Source organism: Arachis stenosperma, chromosome 10 (assembly GCF_014773155.1).
Source record: "Arachis stenosperma cultivar V10309 chromosome 10, arast.V10309.gnm1.PFL2, whole genome shotgun sequence".
Classification (NCBI taxonomy): Eukaryota; Viridiplantae; Streptophyta; class Magnoliopsida; order Fabales; family Fabaceae; genus Arachis; species Arachis stenosperma.
The window spans coordinates 11,408,527-11,427,216 of NC_080386.1; the positions used below are offsets into that span (position 1 = coordinate 11,408,527).

Sequence of the window (18,690 nt, forward strand, 5' to 3'; positions counted from 1 at the left end):
TTATATTTATGGGTTTTAGGGTTTTTCTTTGTTTTAACATAATAAGAGGTTATAAATACCTCCTTAGCTATTGTAGTCGTAGCATAGAATTTTTAGAGGTTTTAAAAACCCCTTTTTGGTTTCGTGATGAAACCATGGTGTGGACAATTGAGGTTGAGGAGTCCCTCTCTTGTTACATCGGGCAATTGAGTAGAAGGTTGAGGAGTCCCTTCGATTCAATTTCCAAACTATGGTGTTGACAAGTTAGGTTGAGGAGTCCCTCTCTTATTGCGTTAAGAAATTGGGTAGAAAGTAGAGTGATTCTCTTTGTATTCAATTTCAATCTATCATTTTTGTTTCTATTTTAATTTCAATGTATTTTTTTTATTCAGTTTCAATTCTTGTCTTGTTTATCCTTTTATTTCTGTATCAATTTCACAAACTTAATTTATATTGTACACTGCAGAAGTTTATTGCTCATTCTTTGCATGTCTAGATGATATGTAGCTTCATTTAATGAGTATGCTGGGAAGACAATGTCAAAGGGAATATTGCTGCAAAAGTAGAATCCGTTTGAAGGACAGAGTAATGCAGTGAATGACAAAGTGAAAGAGCTAGAGGATAGGTTGATTAGATTAAAGAATGAATTGGAGAAGTATAGATTAAAAATGGGTGGAAGTACATGTCTGGATTTTGAATGTAGTTTTTTTGTATTTTTTGGTGGAGTTGTGATTGCCTGCTTGTTCAGGTCAACTTTGTAAAAAAAATTGATGTCCTAACTTTAGTTAATTAAGGTTGTTTATAATTTGAGATGAAATCATATATCTAAACACTATTAAAGATGAATGAAAATGACTTGTGATCCTTTTTAATAGTTTATTCCATGAGTTAATTATGCAAAAAATTTGTGCAAAAATATTTGTAAATGTAATCTGCTGGTTGTGTAGTAATCCATAGGTTCATTAATATCAAATAAAGCATAGAAATTCATATTATACTCATGCTGATATTGCACAAACAATCCATAGATTCATAGTTTAGATAGCGTTGCATAGACAGTAACATAGCACTAAATCAAAAGACCAAAATATTTGTCCCTAAACTAAAAGACTCAAACATTTATTCCTAAATCAAAAGACTTAAATATAGTTTTGAAGAAGGTAAATAAGCAGCCAAAAAACTAAAATAAGTAGCCAAAATACCAAAAGAATAAAAACACACTTTTTTAATTCCTATATCATTATCACAGCTTTTTTGGAGGCTTAAAATCTGGTGTTGGCACAAATTTTAGAAGCCTTGATGCAGTTGTTGAACTTGCAGCAGCCATCGTCTCGGTAGATATTATGTTTCTTATGGTTCTTGGAGATGTTATACCAACTACTAGCCCAGTGCATTGATTCTGTAAGTTGTGAGGCCTAGATTGTTGAGCTTGTGAGGGCTGAGATTTGAACCATAAAGTTGGTCCTGAAACTGGTATAGATGAGGGTACATAACATGGAGCTGTAGGTTGAATAATTTGTTGCTTTTCTCTAAATATTGTAGGATTGTTGTTAGAATTATATGTTGCAACTTGTTACAAGTGCTGAAAATTGACAAGACAGTGTGTCAACCGCTAATTGATCTGCATAGAATATTAATTCTTTAATAACCAAAATATTGAATATGCTACCTCCTCAACCTGGGGTGCAGATTGTGATAATAGAATTTCTTTACTCTGAGTTTGGGCTGCTATTTTAGGTCTTGTAGACAACTTAAGAAGTTTTTTTATAGCTTTTTTTCCTTGGTCTGTATCAAAATAACGAGTTACAAACAGCAATCAACACAGCTACCTTTAAAAAATGATCTTACGGGGTAAACTCACCACAAAATTTGAGATTGTCCTACCACCTGTTGGGTTATCATTGACTTGAGTGCTACTGTCACCTTTTTGGACCTACTCATCAATATGAAAAAAAAATGTACAATTAAACCCTCATACAAACATAATAAGGACATATAAATTTTTAAATAGTACCTAATCAATGTTTGTTGCTTGAGTGGTGGATGAGTTTTAGTTTGTTGTGCCCTTTTGTACTCTTCTTTCTTTTTTAGCATTGGCTTTTAGTTAGGGTCTTGAGGTGCATTTGTGCATGTTTTGTAGTAATGGCCTTTCTGTCCATATTTAGAGCAAGTAACAATAAATGTTTTCTTCACTTTGGTTGTGCTCAACTCTCTCTCAACTGGGTCAGTTCTTTTCTTCAGCTTTGGCCTGTGAGTAGCTCTCTTGATTGTGGGAGGCAGTAACCTTGGAGCTTCAGTAGGTATTCAGTACCTTTTACTATTAACAGGCTTAATGCAGTTTGCATATGTTGTCCTGATGGTAGCCATGGTTAGTCATTTATGAACAAAGTCCTCAGCTTTAAGGCCTATTTTAGCCATTGCAGCAACTGCATGTCTACAAAGTATGCATGTACACAATATAAAACAGAAAAAATATTATTTAGAATCTCACAATAAATATAAAGAAAATATTTTAGCAAATTTTATTATCAAATAGATTGAAAATGTTATTAAAAAATTAGATAAATGTGCTTAAGAAACTCTTATCAGTCAGCTGCCAAATATTGCATGTGCATGTCCTCTCCTGTAAATTAACAGCCACTTTATGATTTTGACAATGAATCTCAAATAGAACTCTTTGTGAATTACCAGCTCAAATAGCTCTTCATTTATGGCTTTTAGGCTTGATGAAGTCATTTAATCTTTTATGTTGTACTGGAACAAAGGATCCAATGTGAAATTCTAACTTCTTTTTATGCATTGTGATCTTTCTTATTATGCAACACTGTAATTTTTCACACATAGTCAGAATTGACTTTTTTCTATACTGTACTATTTTAACATTCTACACTTCACACATGTTATTAGTTATATTGTTCACCTTAGGAATATGGCTAAAATGTGCCTTACACCAAATAGCTGACTCAAATTTTTGGAGATATTTTCGTACTAAAATGTATACTTGCCTCAATTTTTCCATTACAGCACTCAATTCATTGTGAGCGATACATTTTACACACTTTCACACTAGTTATTTTGTCTCTTCATCTTTAAAGTATTTAATAAAATTTTTTCACATGTATAAAACACCGTTTATGTGGTGAGCTCTCAAATATACATCCTTTAAAATTAATGACAATCCTTACAAAGCATTTAACACAAGAGAAAGTAATTTATTAATTAATTATCATCCACTAAGTTACTTTAGACCCTGATGTATTTGAGAAAAAAGCAAAAACAGAAAATAATTCCCTTTTTTTTAGTCATATCAGACAAAACCAAAATAAATAATAATGAAAATTGTAAACACATCATACAATACAGAACACCTGCATTACTACCTTATAAGGTTCTGACATTTTGAATTTCTATATATACATACATATTTCATGTATTAATTTAATAATAATATTATTATTGTTACTTACAACCGACACAGTTGCACAAAGATATTATTATATAAAGTTTTGGAGTTTGTAATATAGAAAGGCCGTATATTAATTAAGAATAGCATTTCTATTCTCTCTTTATATATATATAAATACAGGAAATCTAAGTGAAACAATGAAAGGGTCGTATAAAAATATCAAAGCCGATATCAAAGCAGAATAAAAATTAAGCAAATATGACAATAACAAAAAATCAGCAACCAAACTGCTTGCTTCAGTGTACAGGATCTCAAATAATTTAAATTAGCTTACATAATGTTAAAGAATTTAACATTAGATTGCATGACAATGACATCAAACAATATAAGATTCAGAGCAATAGCAAAAAAATTAGATTATATCAATTGAACTCAACAACTCAGATTACATAACAATAACAAAACATCAGCATATCAGTAGCTACTTATATCAATTGAACTCAACCACGTGCCTGTTAGCCACACGACATAAGCACTTGTATAACCATAATAAAGCGATAGATCCCAAACTATAACCGCCCATGTCCTATAACCTCGCAACCTACGGCAGCCACCTAATGTGCATGCGTGTGCCGAACTTGTTACCAAAGAGTTGCGTCGACAGTAGCATCATAATATACACTCTCGCGTACCTCCAAACAGTTTTCTCATAGGCCCCCTCGGAAAGGTGACTGAATGTCTCCTACATCCAAGTGCACTTCACTGTGAACTTGTCGACGTAGTCCGCCGGTGGCAACACACCCAATAACTCCTCGAACCATGTCCATGCCGGACGACCACCATCGATGTACCGCTCGAAATCCATTAGACATCCGCTGACGTACTGGCCGTCGATCGGGAGTCCTAGCTGGTACGCTACAGCACTCCCCGAATGGCATGTGGAATGTATGCGTCTCTGAACACTATCGCTCAACAAATGTGCTCACAAGAAACTCATCCAACCTAAACCAATAATCGTTGAACCTTGCAAGATGGGCAAGGCCAGCCATCTGTAGGTAAAGCATGATCCTCTCGTCTAACGGCATTTCATGCTGCCTCCGCATACTCGAGATACATCGTCGGGGCTACATGACAATAAAATAATTGTCTTAGAACCATAACACTTTAGGAAGAAAAATAAACCTAAAGCAGAAAATTCTAATAAAAAATATAGATTAACCAATATCAAATTAATATATATCAAAACATAGTCAATCTAGTGTATTTTTTACGGAAAGTTTTTTTTTTTTTTGCCAAAAATATGGAGATTCGAACCCGCGACCTCTTAAATGAGTATGTGAGATTATGCCATTTGAGATATAACTCATTGGCACGGAAAAAAGTTACGAGCTTATATATCCATCTCTAAAATAAATTAAATCATTCTACATTCTCACTAACCTTCTACTGCCAAATTAATCCGATACTTAAAATCCAATTCAATTTAAATTAAATTAATTTTAACTAAAATAACCAAAATATCACCAAAATTTCCGTCCACCATAGATTTCTAACAATAAAAGCTTAGAAACTCTGATCAAACACCTTAAATCTACAATTGTCCAACATGCATTTCTGAATACAATTGTCTAACACACTAAATCCTAACTCTAACTATTTTTTTAAGTTTAAGGAATCTTCTAATTCTCATATTAATAATAAAGATCTATGTAAGATATTTAATATCACTAACATGTATTTATTTTCTAAAAAAATAAATTAAATAATTAAATATCAGTCACTAATCTCTTCGTGCACGTCGCTAACAATATGGACGACTCTATCCAACCCATAAATGCGATTTGGGTCGTCTTCCATTTTTATAGTGTCAGAAATCTATTTGTACAATGGCTTAATTTCTTTTGATTTTTGGTGTGGTAAGATAAGTGGGTTGAAAAATGTAATTCAAATTGAGGGAGTTCCAATTATATATAGAGAGGGAATGTGAATAAATCGATATGTACAATGGCTTAATTTCTTTTTATTTTTGGTGTGGCAAGATACGTGGATTGAAAAATGTAATTCGAATTGAGGGAGTTCCAATTGTAAGAAAAATGTAATTCGAATTGAGGGAGTTCCAATTGTATATATAGAGGGAATGAGAATAAATCGAATTGGGTGTTGTAGATTTAGTATGGATGGAGACTTTTATATAAATCGAATTACTCACATTCGATTAACTATGGGCCATGCAAACCATATACTAAATCGATACAGCTTGTAGTTGTATCGATTTACTATGGGCACGTTCGAAACTATGGATAATTTGAACCACCCTTATTCAATTTACACTCCACCTTACTAAATCTATTGTCTTGGATTCGATTTACTATTATTTCTTGTAAATCGATATAGTGTTTCGATTTATATAGAAACAAACGGGACTAACGATTTTACATTTGGATGATTGGAAAATTTTTTTGTTTGGGTTGGTTTATTAAAGTGAATTATCTACAAATTTGACTAGTCTAAAATGGGGAATCCCACTTTCACACCCAAAAAATGAAATAAATTGAAATAATGTTGAGTTCAATAATTCCTAGAAATGTCAATTTCTGATAAACTCAGCATTGAGTCAATCGATAATCTTGTAGTTGACCTCCTTGAGCTATCAATAAGTTTGAACCATTGACTTACAGGATCACATTGAGTATCTTGACTCAAACATTTGCAAGCATTTGTAACAATGATGTTGTTGGTGTCCACATCCAAACAAACACTACCATTGTTGTTGTTGTTTACTCTTGATGAGAGATGCATCTTTGAATCAGAGATCATTTCCCATATTGATGAGTTTGAACCTAAACATGTTCCAAGTTTTGCTGCCATCCTTTCTCTCTCTGCTTGTAAACACAAATTTGTGCCCTTTATGGATAGTGTTTTATCTTCTGGTGTGTAGTCCCACCCATCAGAATTAGAGCAAGGTCCCAAAGTCAACGGGTCAACCGTTGACTTCCTTATGATACATAGACCTGTCAGTGGATGAAAGATCACTTTGTGTGGTTTAATTTCTAGTAATGTTGGCCCTGCATGTCAAGAAAGCAATAATTATGTGTTATTTGTCACTTCACTTCAAATTGATGGAATCACATTTATTAGAAGAGAAAGTATAAGGGAACAACGCTTTTTTTGAACAACCTAAACAATAGATTAATTTTAAAAATCAAATTTTGAATTAATTAGATATGATATTTGTTAGTGAACCTAAAATACGGTCCGTTATTCACATGTTCGCATTTCTCATTGTTAAAGGTAGCTCAAAATCTTGAAGAATATTTATCTACCAATGATATCTCATCTCAATTCAAGTGAAATTCGAAAATATCAATATTTTAAAATGAAATAATAAATATGGTAAATTATACGTATCTCTCGCAATTAGAAAACATTATACTCTGATTAATATCATATTGAGAGAGAAAATCATATTATATTTATAAAAGAAGTGTTACATTCTGGGATATCAAGTGTTAGTATAAAACTATAAATTAAATCTTAAAAGATGTTAAATTATACTTTGTACAAATATTAAAGTGTCATGTATATAATTGTCTAATGCACCCTAAACAATGTTCATAGAAAAGCATAATTACCATGATTTGTTTTTAATTAGGTCTTCTTACCTTGAAAAGGTTGTTGAATGGATGAGACCCTTTGCAAGAAACTTGAATTGCTAACTTGGCTCCAATCTGAATTAAGAACACCATAATCCTCACTTGCTCCAACCACCCCTTCTCTAAGGTAGTAACTCCCAACAAGTGTCCATAAGGCCCAATCCAAATCAAGCTCAGCTAACAAACCCATAAAGCAATTAAAGTACCTATTGTCATTAACACTTGTTCCTCTCATATTTACACCAAACTCACTCAAAAATAATGGCATCCCTTGGTCCAATAAAAACCCACAATTTCTCATAAAATCTAAGGTGACTTGTCCACACACTTGGTTTGGATTCCCCAACTCCCATGCTTGACCATTACTGAAGCTATACCTATGCACCTCAAATACTAGCTTCCCGTTGAAAGTGAGTTTCACTGACTGATTTTGAAGTAATGATAAATCTGTGTCAAAATTTAGGCCAGAGAAAATTACTAGAACATCTGGATTCGCAGCATGTACTGCTTCTGCTCCTTTAGGCATGTACCTTGTATCCGACCACAATATATGTGTCATTTAATTTGAATGTTAATGGTGTGAACAATTAACAATTCCATTAATAATGTAGTGATTATTGCTTAGTAGTTAAAATGGAAAACAAATAATGTGAAAATGCACATGAATGAAGATGCCGAAAGTTGTCATCGCATAAAGATATTAATAAGTTTAAATATTGATGTGTCAATGTATCATGTAGTTGATTCACAAAAGAAAAAAAAAACTAGTTATATTAAATTAAGATTAAAAAAAAGATTGGTTAGATTGTTTCAATACCAACTGATTTTTTTCTTCCTTCATCTTAGTTTAACCCAACCAAGTATTTTTTTTTTTTATGTTAACTACTAAACAATAATATCTTGTACAATGAAACTATTGTTAGCATTAAACATGGGAGCACCATATTTTTCTTGGTCTGCTAGAATAATAAAATTTCCAAAATACAAGAAATTATTAAATGCTCACAAATCTAACGACTCATATTATGGAAACTTATAAAAGTTGATGGAAAACATATATTTTTATCTTGACTCATATTAAGGATAAAGTATTGATTTACTCCTTAATGTTTAGACTAAGTCTTAATCGTCCTTTTAAAACGTGATATTTTTATCACAAATTTCTTATTTCATTTTATTTATTTTAGTCTTCTGGTCAAAATTAATTTTTTTTTCTAAAAATATCCGTTTTGTATTATGATTTTTTCTAAGTACTTGCGAAAATCGTAATTGTAATAGATATAGTGGTAGTTCTAATGATTTGAAAATAAAAGTAGCAAAAAAAATAAAAAAATAAAAAAATAATAATAATAAATAAAAAATTACATTTTTAAAAATAAAAAATTTTAATTTCGATTAAAAGACTAAAATAAAAAATTAAATTATTTAAGACAAAAATAAAACGTTTAAGGACTAAAATAATTCTTTACCAAAAAATTTTCAAGAAAATGAGAAAGACTCATAGCAAGTTACCTATACCAATCATTGACATTCTGTTTGGGGCCTCTTAGCTCATTTCTTAAACTGAATCCAACAACATTAGTCACTCCATTGAAAAGGGTAGCCATTTTAGTAAGGCCCATAATCCATATGTCTGGATCAAGAAACGTGTCACCAAAGAAGCCGTTGCCGTCCATGGCACTGCAGCACCAACTGGGTTGGGTCACGTGATTGTCCAAAATCACCATCACATCGTTCTCTCCCAAGCTTTTCACCACCGCCTAATTGGAATTCTATTAGACCGAAAAAGTAAAAATACTTATGCTAACTAAAAATATTTGTCATGGTATAACTTGTGATGAAGGAAATTTAATTCCAGAAACAAGGTAGATTCTCATAGTTAAACAACTTTATAATAGTTTTATTTTAAGATTTACAATAAAATTGATAGGTTAAGAAATCAGAATTTATTTCGATAAAAGAAATAAGATCATCTAATTTTATAAATATATTCTTAAATTTAAAATTAAATTGCAATTTTAAAATTAAACAACTATTATATCTGTTTAGAGATTATTATTCATGTTATTTAAAAAAAAGATTAGTTACCTACCATAACCCTGTTTAAAAAGCCTCTCAAGAATACTATTAATAGTTGATACTCCAAAATCGTCTACGGAGGGATTATAATTTTAATTTCATATTTTAGATAAACATTATTAATGAACATAAATATACCTGGAAACATTCGATGAGGGGAAGGTCAATGAAGTTGGGATTATTGGATTGCACACCGGCGATGGAATCAAGAAGGCCAAGATTATTGAGGGACTGTCTAACAGAGAGTGAAGAAAGGGAAGCATTGGTGACCAATTGAAGTGGCCAAGTGAGCCTAACGCAGTTAAAACCCAATGACTTGATTCTCTTTGAGATTTCATCAAGGGGCTGTTTGTTTAGTCCCTCAGGAACTGATGCTTCCAAATGGGAGACCCAGTTGAGACATGCAAGCTTCACTCTTTGCTCTCCTTCTTCTTCGTCTACTATCCACCTTCCGTTGGTGTGAAGAGGCACTGCTTTTGTGTTCTGGAGTGTGGAAGAACAAGAGAGAAGGAAGAGGGTAGTATAGACAATACCAATATTGTTGGTGATGAGACTCATATTTCAGCAGGATTCTTTGATGCTTTATTGTTTGTGACTATGTCTAAAGTCTCGTGAGTTTTGCAGACTCACTAGCCTTGCAAGGAACCATAGAAGCATATTTATAGGAGAAAGTGTAAGAATTAGTATTTTTATTAAAATTTAGTAATATTTAATTAATATAAAAAAATAAATAATTTTATATTATTAAATATAATTATATATTATTAAAAATATTAACAATAATTAATTAATAATTATAAATTACAAAATCTGAAAACTTTTAACACTCTTCTATTTATATTATTGGGATTATTGGGACGGAGTAAACACCCATGACCCAACCGCCCATGCTCATTTGAGATTTACACACGGCACACTCACGAGTCACGAGCCATATTAATCACCGGAAGTATATTTATTTTTTTCGGTAGACTCCGGAAGCATATTTATAATAAATTATTATTTAGATACTAAAATCAGTCCTCATATAATTTTATATAGATATATATAATAAATTTAATAATTAATTTTAATATATATGTAATATAATTGTTAAGTTAAATTAATATTATCTAATATTTAAATTAATATTTTATTTTTATGTTATTAATTATTAAAATTTTAATTTTTAATATTTAACATTGATCATATATTAATCAAAAATAATTTTTTTTCATAAAGCATATATTATTTTTTATAATTTATGTCATGTGTCCATTAATTTATTTTTTTATAAATTAAATATATATAATAATAAATATGAAATTAGTTAGAATTATGTTATAATTAAAATGAGTTCTCGGGTTCATATTTCTAAAATTATATACAATAAATAGTATTTAAAAAAATGGTATATCGTCAAACCACTTTCTAATTTCATTATATATAGTAACTATAATATTGTGAAGAAGAGGGGGAGGGGTTTGTTTTGTACTATCACACAAAGAAAAGACGAACTCAAAAATATTTAGACGATGTTTAGGGTTATGTTTAGGCTTAATTAATTCCGACTGTCTTTAAAATTTAATCAAATTTATAATTAAATTTATATATTTTAAAAGTTTTTAGTTGAATTTTTGTATTTTTTACTTTGTAATAAAATTATTTTCGTAAAAATGATAAAAATTAATAAAATATAAATACTTAGTTATAAATTTAATAAAATTATAGAGATTGGCAAAATAACTAAATTTTACGTTTACATATTATTTTTAAGACATAGATAAAAATTTTAAATATAGAAATTTATTTAGTTATGAAAGTAGAAATAATGATACACAAACTTTCACAAAGTAAAAGAAAATTTATATAATGTAATTATGTAAACATATAATAATTTCTTTTAACTCATGTCTCTAGATATTATTTTCCTGGTTTGCAACACTAACTAGTTTCTCTATCTAATTCGATCTAATTCGTTTATACAGGTATTTTGATGGTTATTTGAAATTAAATTGTTTTTGGATTTAAATGTGAGATCTAAACTCCTTTTAAGATAGCATTTGACTTCTTTTGGTATCGATATGCCGTCGTTCGCATTCTTCGTGAAGAGGTGGGGATGGTACCTGCATGGGAGTCCGATACTTAAGTTAACAAAGATTTTAAACAGTTTTTTAGTAGATTGAATCCTAAATATATTTGAGTGTATCAATGCATTTATAGTAGAATAAATAATCACCTTTTAGAGTATTTTTACCTTTGATGGTGGATGACCATTTCTTTTTTCTTGGGAAGTTGTTGAGATCTCCCTTCTAGATAAATGTGAGACATCTTAGGAGTTAGTTGCGTCTTTAGATAAATAAGGTTGGACCGTCGTCGTCGAGCCCGACCACTTTGAGGTTGGGTAGGCGTAAAAGAGGCATGATCTCTTGTGTGGGTCTCTATTCTTGTTGGACCTGACTATGTCTTTGTGCCAAGGTATGAACAATGCCCCTTGCTTGAGTCCGATCCTTCCAAAATTGGACTCAAGCATTTTGTGGCCAAACCGATTCCTTTGTAGATTAGTTCATTAGGTCGGACAGCCCGCCTTTTCGAGATCACGTCGAGTATTCGACGTGTTTTTAAATTAAAAGATGGTACGTCTTTCCGTAGCTCTGTGCAGGTTATTCTGCGGTTACGTTGGTAACTGTGCACGCCATAAATGAGATGATGCCAAATTACTTTATTGCTCCTAGTATCTTATAAATACCCAAATTCCTTTCGCTTTCTCTTTTTTTGCTTCTTTCTGAAAACATTTTTTCTTTATCATTCTCCTTTCTTCAAGCTTTTCATCTTCTTTGTTGCAATCCTATAAGATTCCTCAGGGGGGTTTGGAACGTACGTGTATTTGCTATTTTTCGCGCATTCTTCCACGTCATGTTTCTTTAAGGTTGGTTCTTTACTTTTGAATTTTATCTTCTGTAACTGTGTTCTTTGATCATATGCTTCTAGTACCCTCCTTTTATTGTAAATGATAACAATTTTTTGTGGGTATGCCATTTGTTACTGCTTTTCCCTGTTCTATAGTATTTTATTTTACTGTTTATCTGAGCGTAGGAGTTTTGCTTTATGGTGCCCTAAATGGTGCTGTTTCTTGCTTTTAGAGATGGTACCATCTCAATATTGGAGTGTAATTATTTTCTGTGTGCATAAGAGGTTATGAGAACGATAATGTTCTTTGGTGTTTGTTGAGGATGACCTGACCTTTTACAGCTTTATACGTTTACATTGTTTTGCCTAGCCTTCTGACTTGTAATGATGATTTTTCTTTTGTTCTATTGTAGATATAGCTTTTGTGTCACGTTCGATAATTCTCGACATGTCATCTAAAGTCCCTCCGACCTAACCTGGGTATATATTCGTACGTTCTGTCATTCCTGTTATTGATAATAAGTATGTTGAGACCTTTCGTAGATATCATAAGTTATGTGTAAATTGGGAGGATGAGAGAAAGTACGAAATTGTAGTTTTTGATTTTGAAGAGATGATTTGCTTTCCTCGACTTGAGAAGTTGGAGCGTCACTTCATGGATGTGTATGAGTATTTTTTCACTAAATTGGTAGTTAGCCTATCTTTCACTGACTTTGAAGTCAAGATTCTCAAACTCTGTAATGTTGCTCCTTCCCAATTTCACCCTAACTCTTGGAATTTTTTTAAAATTTACCAACTTCTTTATCGTGAACTTGACGTCCCTCCTTCTTCGAAGGTTTTCTTTTATCCTTTTGTTCTTACCAAACCTTTTAGCTCGAAAAAGTAAGGTTGGGTCTCTTTTTGAGCTGTGCAAGAAAGAAAAGTCTTTACCATTTTTTTATGACTCTTTTCATGATTTTAAAAACTAATTTTTTAAAGTAAGAGTTGTTGATGATGTCCATCCTTTCTTTCTTGATGAGAGGGATGAGCCCTTCTTCAGCTCATACTGGAAAGAACACCATGTAATTATTAAGTATGATTTGGATGACTTAGATGAGGTTGAGGAGCGTGTAATCGCCTTATTCCACGAGTACTAGGGTCGAGCTCCTTATATGGTTACCAAGAAATTTGTAGAAAATCTGAGCCAAATTCAACCCGAGCTAGGTAGCATTCTTTTCATTTGTAGATATAATTTTTGTTTGATTCCTTTGTTAGCTAATGTAGTCCAACTTTGAAGTCATGCAAAAAAGATTACTCCCAAGTCGGCTGCTATGAAAACCCTCCGTTCTGCTAAAAAAATGTCGTGGCCCGAACTATCCAATTAAAACAAAACCGGCTAACCAGGCAATATCCCTTCTCCCTCCAAATCGTTCTGCTTCTCTTAATATTACTCCAGATCCAACTCTTCCTCCGCCTACTCTTCTTGGCAATAAAAAATTCCCCTGGCACGTCCTCCTCCCGAGCCCAAGGCAAAACAATATAAGACTTTGAAGTCTACCAGTGTCTATGATCCAGGTTTGATGGTGTAGAATTTTGTGAAAAACACATCCTTTCGCATAGTTTTATTAGTATGGATGATGTCTCTTTAAAGAACCATCTACAAATTCTTGCCCGAGGTGGAATTCAAACTGCTGGGGTAGCTTTTGCTTTGTTGAGAGAGTTGGAGAAAACTCATGTTGGTGCCACTCGACGTACTCTGACGGGCCTTCAAGCTGAAGTGGCATCCTTGAGGGATTCTAAAAAGGAGTTTGAGAGTGAAAAGGAGGCTCTTGTGTCCGACCTTGCCAAGGCTTGGGAGAGGATAAAGCAGTCCGAAGCTACATGTGCCATGGTGGAGGGTATAAAGAAGAAGGATAAGGAGAGTTATACTAGAGTCTTCGGGGAGAGGCTGGATTTGGTGGATGACTAGATGAGGTTACCGAGTCAAAGAAGAGGTATGCAAGATTGGAGGAGACTATAGCTCAAGGAATGGATGAGCTTGTTGAAAATTTGAAGTCCTAGTTCCGAGTTGTAGTCCCCAAGGTGGACCTCTCCTTAATTAGTCCTAATAACATTGTGGTGAATGAAAAAATTGTTAATGTGTCAGAGGATGAGGAGGACACTCTTATGCCCGACCCAAAGGCTTTCGAAGCCCGAGCTGAGGGAGCTTCTCAAGTGGACGATGAGCCTACTTCTTCTTGGCCAGAAAGTCTCCCAACCAACTCTGATCATCTTGAAGATGTGAACATGACCTCCGGCGAACTCAACTTTCCTTCTTACCCTCCTTCTTAGCTTTTTAATTTCAAAGTATTTGGATGGTCCGACTTGTGGATTTTTATGAACAAATTGGGTTTTTGTAATAGTTTGGAATAATTTTCCTTTTTATTTTTGTTGCTCTTAAAAACCTTCTCCCTACTTTTCTCGTACGGAGCAGTTTGGTATGAATGTCATTTTGAACATTGCTTGGCGTAACTATTGTTTTAGCTTTTAGTGACTAAAGATCTAAGTCACTTGGTAGCTTTTGATAATAATTTTGTTAGGTTGCAAAAGATGTCGGTCAAAGTAAGTCAGTACTTATTCGATCTTTTCATAAGATCGGGGTTACATACTTCCCTAAGGTTTATTCCAACTTTAAGTAGTCGGTTTTGGCAAGTTACTTTTGCTATTAGTTTTAGATCCAACTCCCTTTTCTTTAAGTTTCTAACGAGGTCGGACCACGATCTGCTTACATAACCTTACACTAATTTGTACCTCGTCACTTCATCTTGCCGACCATCTAGGTCGGACAATAATTTTTACAATTTTTCGAGCTTAAATTAGTACGTTTGAAATGAAAAATTTTATGATAAAAATGAATTATCATTAATGAGAAAAAATGATTTACATAAGCTTTGTTACTAAGAGTTCTTTTATTAACCCTTAGCTCTTGCTATGGTGCCTCATTAAAACCCCTTCAAAAAAATCCTTCTCAGAATAAAATCATAAAATCGGAAAAAAGAGTACACCAAGGAGCAAGGTGCACTTTTTAATTGTAGTAGCGTTTTAAGTTACATGCGTGCCATGATCTTGGAAGCTCGTTTCCCTTTAGGTCGGACACAGTATAGTAACCCTTTCCTAGAACCTCAATGATCTTATAAGGTCCTTTCTAGTTCGCATCCAGCTTTTCTTCATCCGACTTCTATGTTCTGATGTTATTTCGGATCAATATAAGGTCATTTGTGAAGAAGCTCTTTTGACAACCTTCTTGTTGTATCTTAAGGCCATTCTTCGGTTCAAGGCTTCTTCCTTTATCCGAGCTTGTTCTAGAATTTCTGGGAGGAGGTAAAGTTCTTCCTTTTGAGCTTGAATGTTTCTTACCTCATCGTAGAATCTAACTCTTGGAGATTCTTCATTGACTTCTATAGGTATCATGACCTTTATGACGTAAGCAAGTCGGAAAAGAAATTCCCTTATTGTTGAGTGTGAGGTCGTCCGATATGCCCACAAAACTTGAGAAAGCTTGTCTGCCCATGCTCCATTGCATCTTGTAGTTAGCGCTTTAACTCGGCCAACACAACTTTATTCGCAGGTTCTGCTTGTCCATTGGCTTGGGGGTGTTCTACCAACGTGAATTGGTGCTTAATCTTGAGACTTGCCACCAAGCTTTTGAAGGTTGAGTTGGTGAACTGAGTTCCATTGTCTGTAGTAATGGAGTATGGAACTCCGAATCGGGTGATAATGTTCTTGTAATGGAACTTCTGACTTCTTTGAGCAGTGATGGTTGCCAAAGGTTCTGTCTCGATCCACTTAGTGAAATAGTCAATTCTCACTATGAGGTACTTTACTTGTCCGGGGGCCTATGGGAACGGCCCAAGGAGGTCTATGCCCCATTTTGCAAATGGCCAAGGCGAAGTGATATTGACGAACTCTTCTGGCAGTGCCACGTGAAAGTTAGCATACTTTGGCAGGGCGGACACCTTTTAATGAAGTCGGCTGCTTCCTTTTGTAAGGTCAGCCAAAAGAAGCCATCTCGGATAACTTTTTTAGCTAGTGACTGCGCTCCTAGGTGGTTTTCACATATGCCGTTGTGGACCTCCTCTAAAACTTCATTACTCTTGGAGGTCGGGATGCATTTTAGTAGAGGCATGGATATTCCTCTTCTATAGATAATGTTGTAAACCAAGGTGTAGTTTTGTGCTTCCCTTATGACCTTCCTTGCTTTCCTTTCTTCTTTAGGAATGATATCGAGCCCGAGATATTCGATGATGGGAGTCATTCAACCTAAACTTATATTGGATATAGCCATTGTGCCTGACTTGTCAACTTTCTTGGTTACTGATAGTGTGTGGAAAGTCTTTTAGATCAAGTTTCTAGTGTTGCTCCCTGACTTGGTGCTGGCCAACTTGGAGAGAGCATCGTCTCAGATATTAGATTTTCGAGCTATATATCGGATTTCTATTTCTACAAATTGAGCTAATTGTTTCTGTGTTTCTTCTAAGTACTTCTTCATGTAGGGATCTTTAGCTTGATAAGTCCCATTATCTTGAGAGGTTATTACTTGAGAATCACTAAACACAATTAACTTTACTTCCCCGACTTTTTTGGCTAGCTTCAAGCCAACAAGTAAGTCTCATACTCGGCTTGATTATTGGAGGATGGAAACTCAAATTTCAATGAAAGTTATGGACTAAGTTCCCTGACCTCTTTATTAGATTATCCATCTACGTATAAGTTCTAGATTGCAAGACTTTCCCGAGTTTTAGTATATTCGGCCACAAAATCAGCTAGATATTGGGATTTAATTACTGTCCGACTTTCATACCTTAAGTCGAACTTGGATAGCTTTATTGCTTATTGTAGCATCCAATCTGCAGTGTCCATTTTTTGTAAGACGTGCTTTGTAGGCTGATTAGTTCGGACCTCTATAGTGTGAGTTTGAAAATAAGGTCAGAGCCTTCTCGAGTGATAACAAATGCATATGCAAAATTTTTCTATCTTTTGATAGTTTAGCTTTGCCCCCCTGTAGAGCCTTGCTAACAAAATAGATTAGTTGTCGTCCATTATCATCTTCTCGGACTAGGATTGAGCCTATGACTCTGTTTGCAACTGCTAAGTATAAACTAGTTCTTCTCCTGAGATAGGTCGGATGAGGATTGGTGGTTGATTCAGGAAATTTTTGAAGTCTTGAAAGGCTTGTTCACATCTATGAGTCCACTCAAATCGGCTCCCTTTCTTGAGTATTGAGAACAGGGATAGAGACTTTAGAGCTGATCTTGCCAAGAATATGGATAAGGCTGCCAACCTTCCATTTAACTGTTGGACTTCTTTAAGACAGGTCGGGCTCTTTATCTCCAATATTGCTTTGTATTTGTCCGGGTTGGCTTCAATATCCCTTTTGGATGAGTATAAAGCCTAAGAACTTCTTGGCTTCCACTGCGAAGGTACATTTTGAGGGATTTAGTCTCATCCGTACTTCATGATTGTGTTAAATACTTCAGTTAAACCAGACAAGAGATTGACATCTTCTTTGATCTTGACAGGCATGTCATCCAAATACACTTCCATTAATTTTCCAAGGTGAGGTGAGAACACCTTGTTCATTAATCGTTGGTATGTGACTCCAGTATTTTCAATCCAAAAGGCATTATTACTACATAACAATAGTTAGCTTTTGGAATGATGAAAGAGGTCTTCTCTTGATACGGCTTGTACCTTAGGATTTGGTTGTAAACCCGAGTATACATCCATACACAAAATAGGTACCTATATCCGAAGCTGAGTCTGCTAAGGCATCAATGCTGGAAAAAGGGTATGGATCTTTGGGACAAGTTTTATTGAGGTCGGTATAATTAACACACATTATCTATTTTCTGTTCCATGTCTTCACCAGGACCACATTAGCTAGCCACAAAAGATACTTTACTTGTCTTGAGTTATGTACCTGAGAAGTATTCCTTGCTAAGTTGGGTAAGCACTTAGTGTGGTGAGTCTAGGTATTAGCATAGCCAAGTCAAGTTTATGTTGAAACTTGTGTGCCTAGATAGGATTACGTTGAGTCCTAGAAAATTGGTGTATGTAATACTTAGATTATAGTGAAAATTTCACTAACGTTGTGGTGGGGACTGGATGTAGGTTGCATTGCACAAGGTAACTGAACCAGAATATATAGCTATGTCATCATCTTCTTCTCTGCTTTAGTTCTCTTTTCTGGTTTTTATGAGACAAAACAAAATTATCTCCTAAATTATTCGCAGCGCAGACCAAACAAAAATCAAGTTTAAAGTTCTGAGTTTAAAGCTTAATTAATTAAAGTTAAAATTGGCCACAGATTCAACTCCATTCTCTAAGCCTTTTAGAACTTTCACAAGCTTTGTTGGCTCAATCACTAATTGGATTTTTAAAACCTTAGATAATTCTACCAGCACCTTTGGTTTATTAGTTATGTTATTAAAAATTATTATTAAACAAGGACTTGATAATGAATTTATAATTATGTTGTATATGATTTTACAATAGAATTGATTATGATTTTTGTACTTTTAATTTTAACAAAATTTAATATCTTATTTTTTGTTTTACTAGTATATTTATGAATATGTATAATAATTTTAATATTATAATTTAATCACTTATATTGAAGTTGAAAAAATAGCCAAAAATAGAGTATATATTACTTTATGATAAAGT

The 18,690-nt window shown here is 33.6% G+C and overlaps 1 protein-coding gene across 1 annotated transcript; it reads right to left on the reverse strand.

Moving 5' to 3' along the window:
- Window positions 1-5,930: 5,930 nt before the first annotated feature.
- Window positions 5,931-9,733, reverse strand: LOC130957969 (glycosyl hydrolase 5 family protein-like). Its single transcript, XM_057884839.1, has 4 exons — window positions 9,256-9,733; window positions 8,551-8,798; window positions 7,048-7,568; window positions 5,931-6,450 (listed from the first exon to the last, which is right to left on the reverse strand). The coding sequence occupies exons 1-4, from the start codon at window positions 9,673-9,675 to the stop codon at window positions 5,954-5,956; spliced, it is 1,686 nt and encodes a 561-aa protein (XP_057740822.1). The 5' UTR covers window positions 9,676-9,733; the 3' UTR covers window positions 5,931-5,953.
- Between the last annotated feature and the right edge of the window lie 8,957 nt (window positions 9,734-18,690).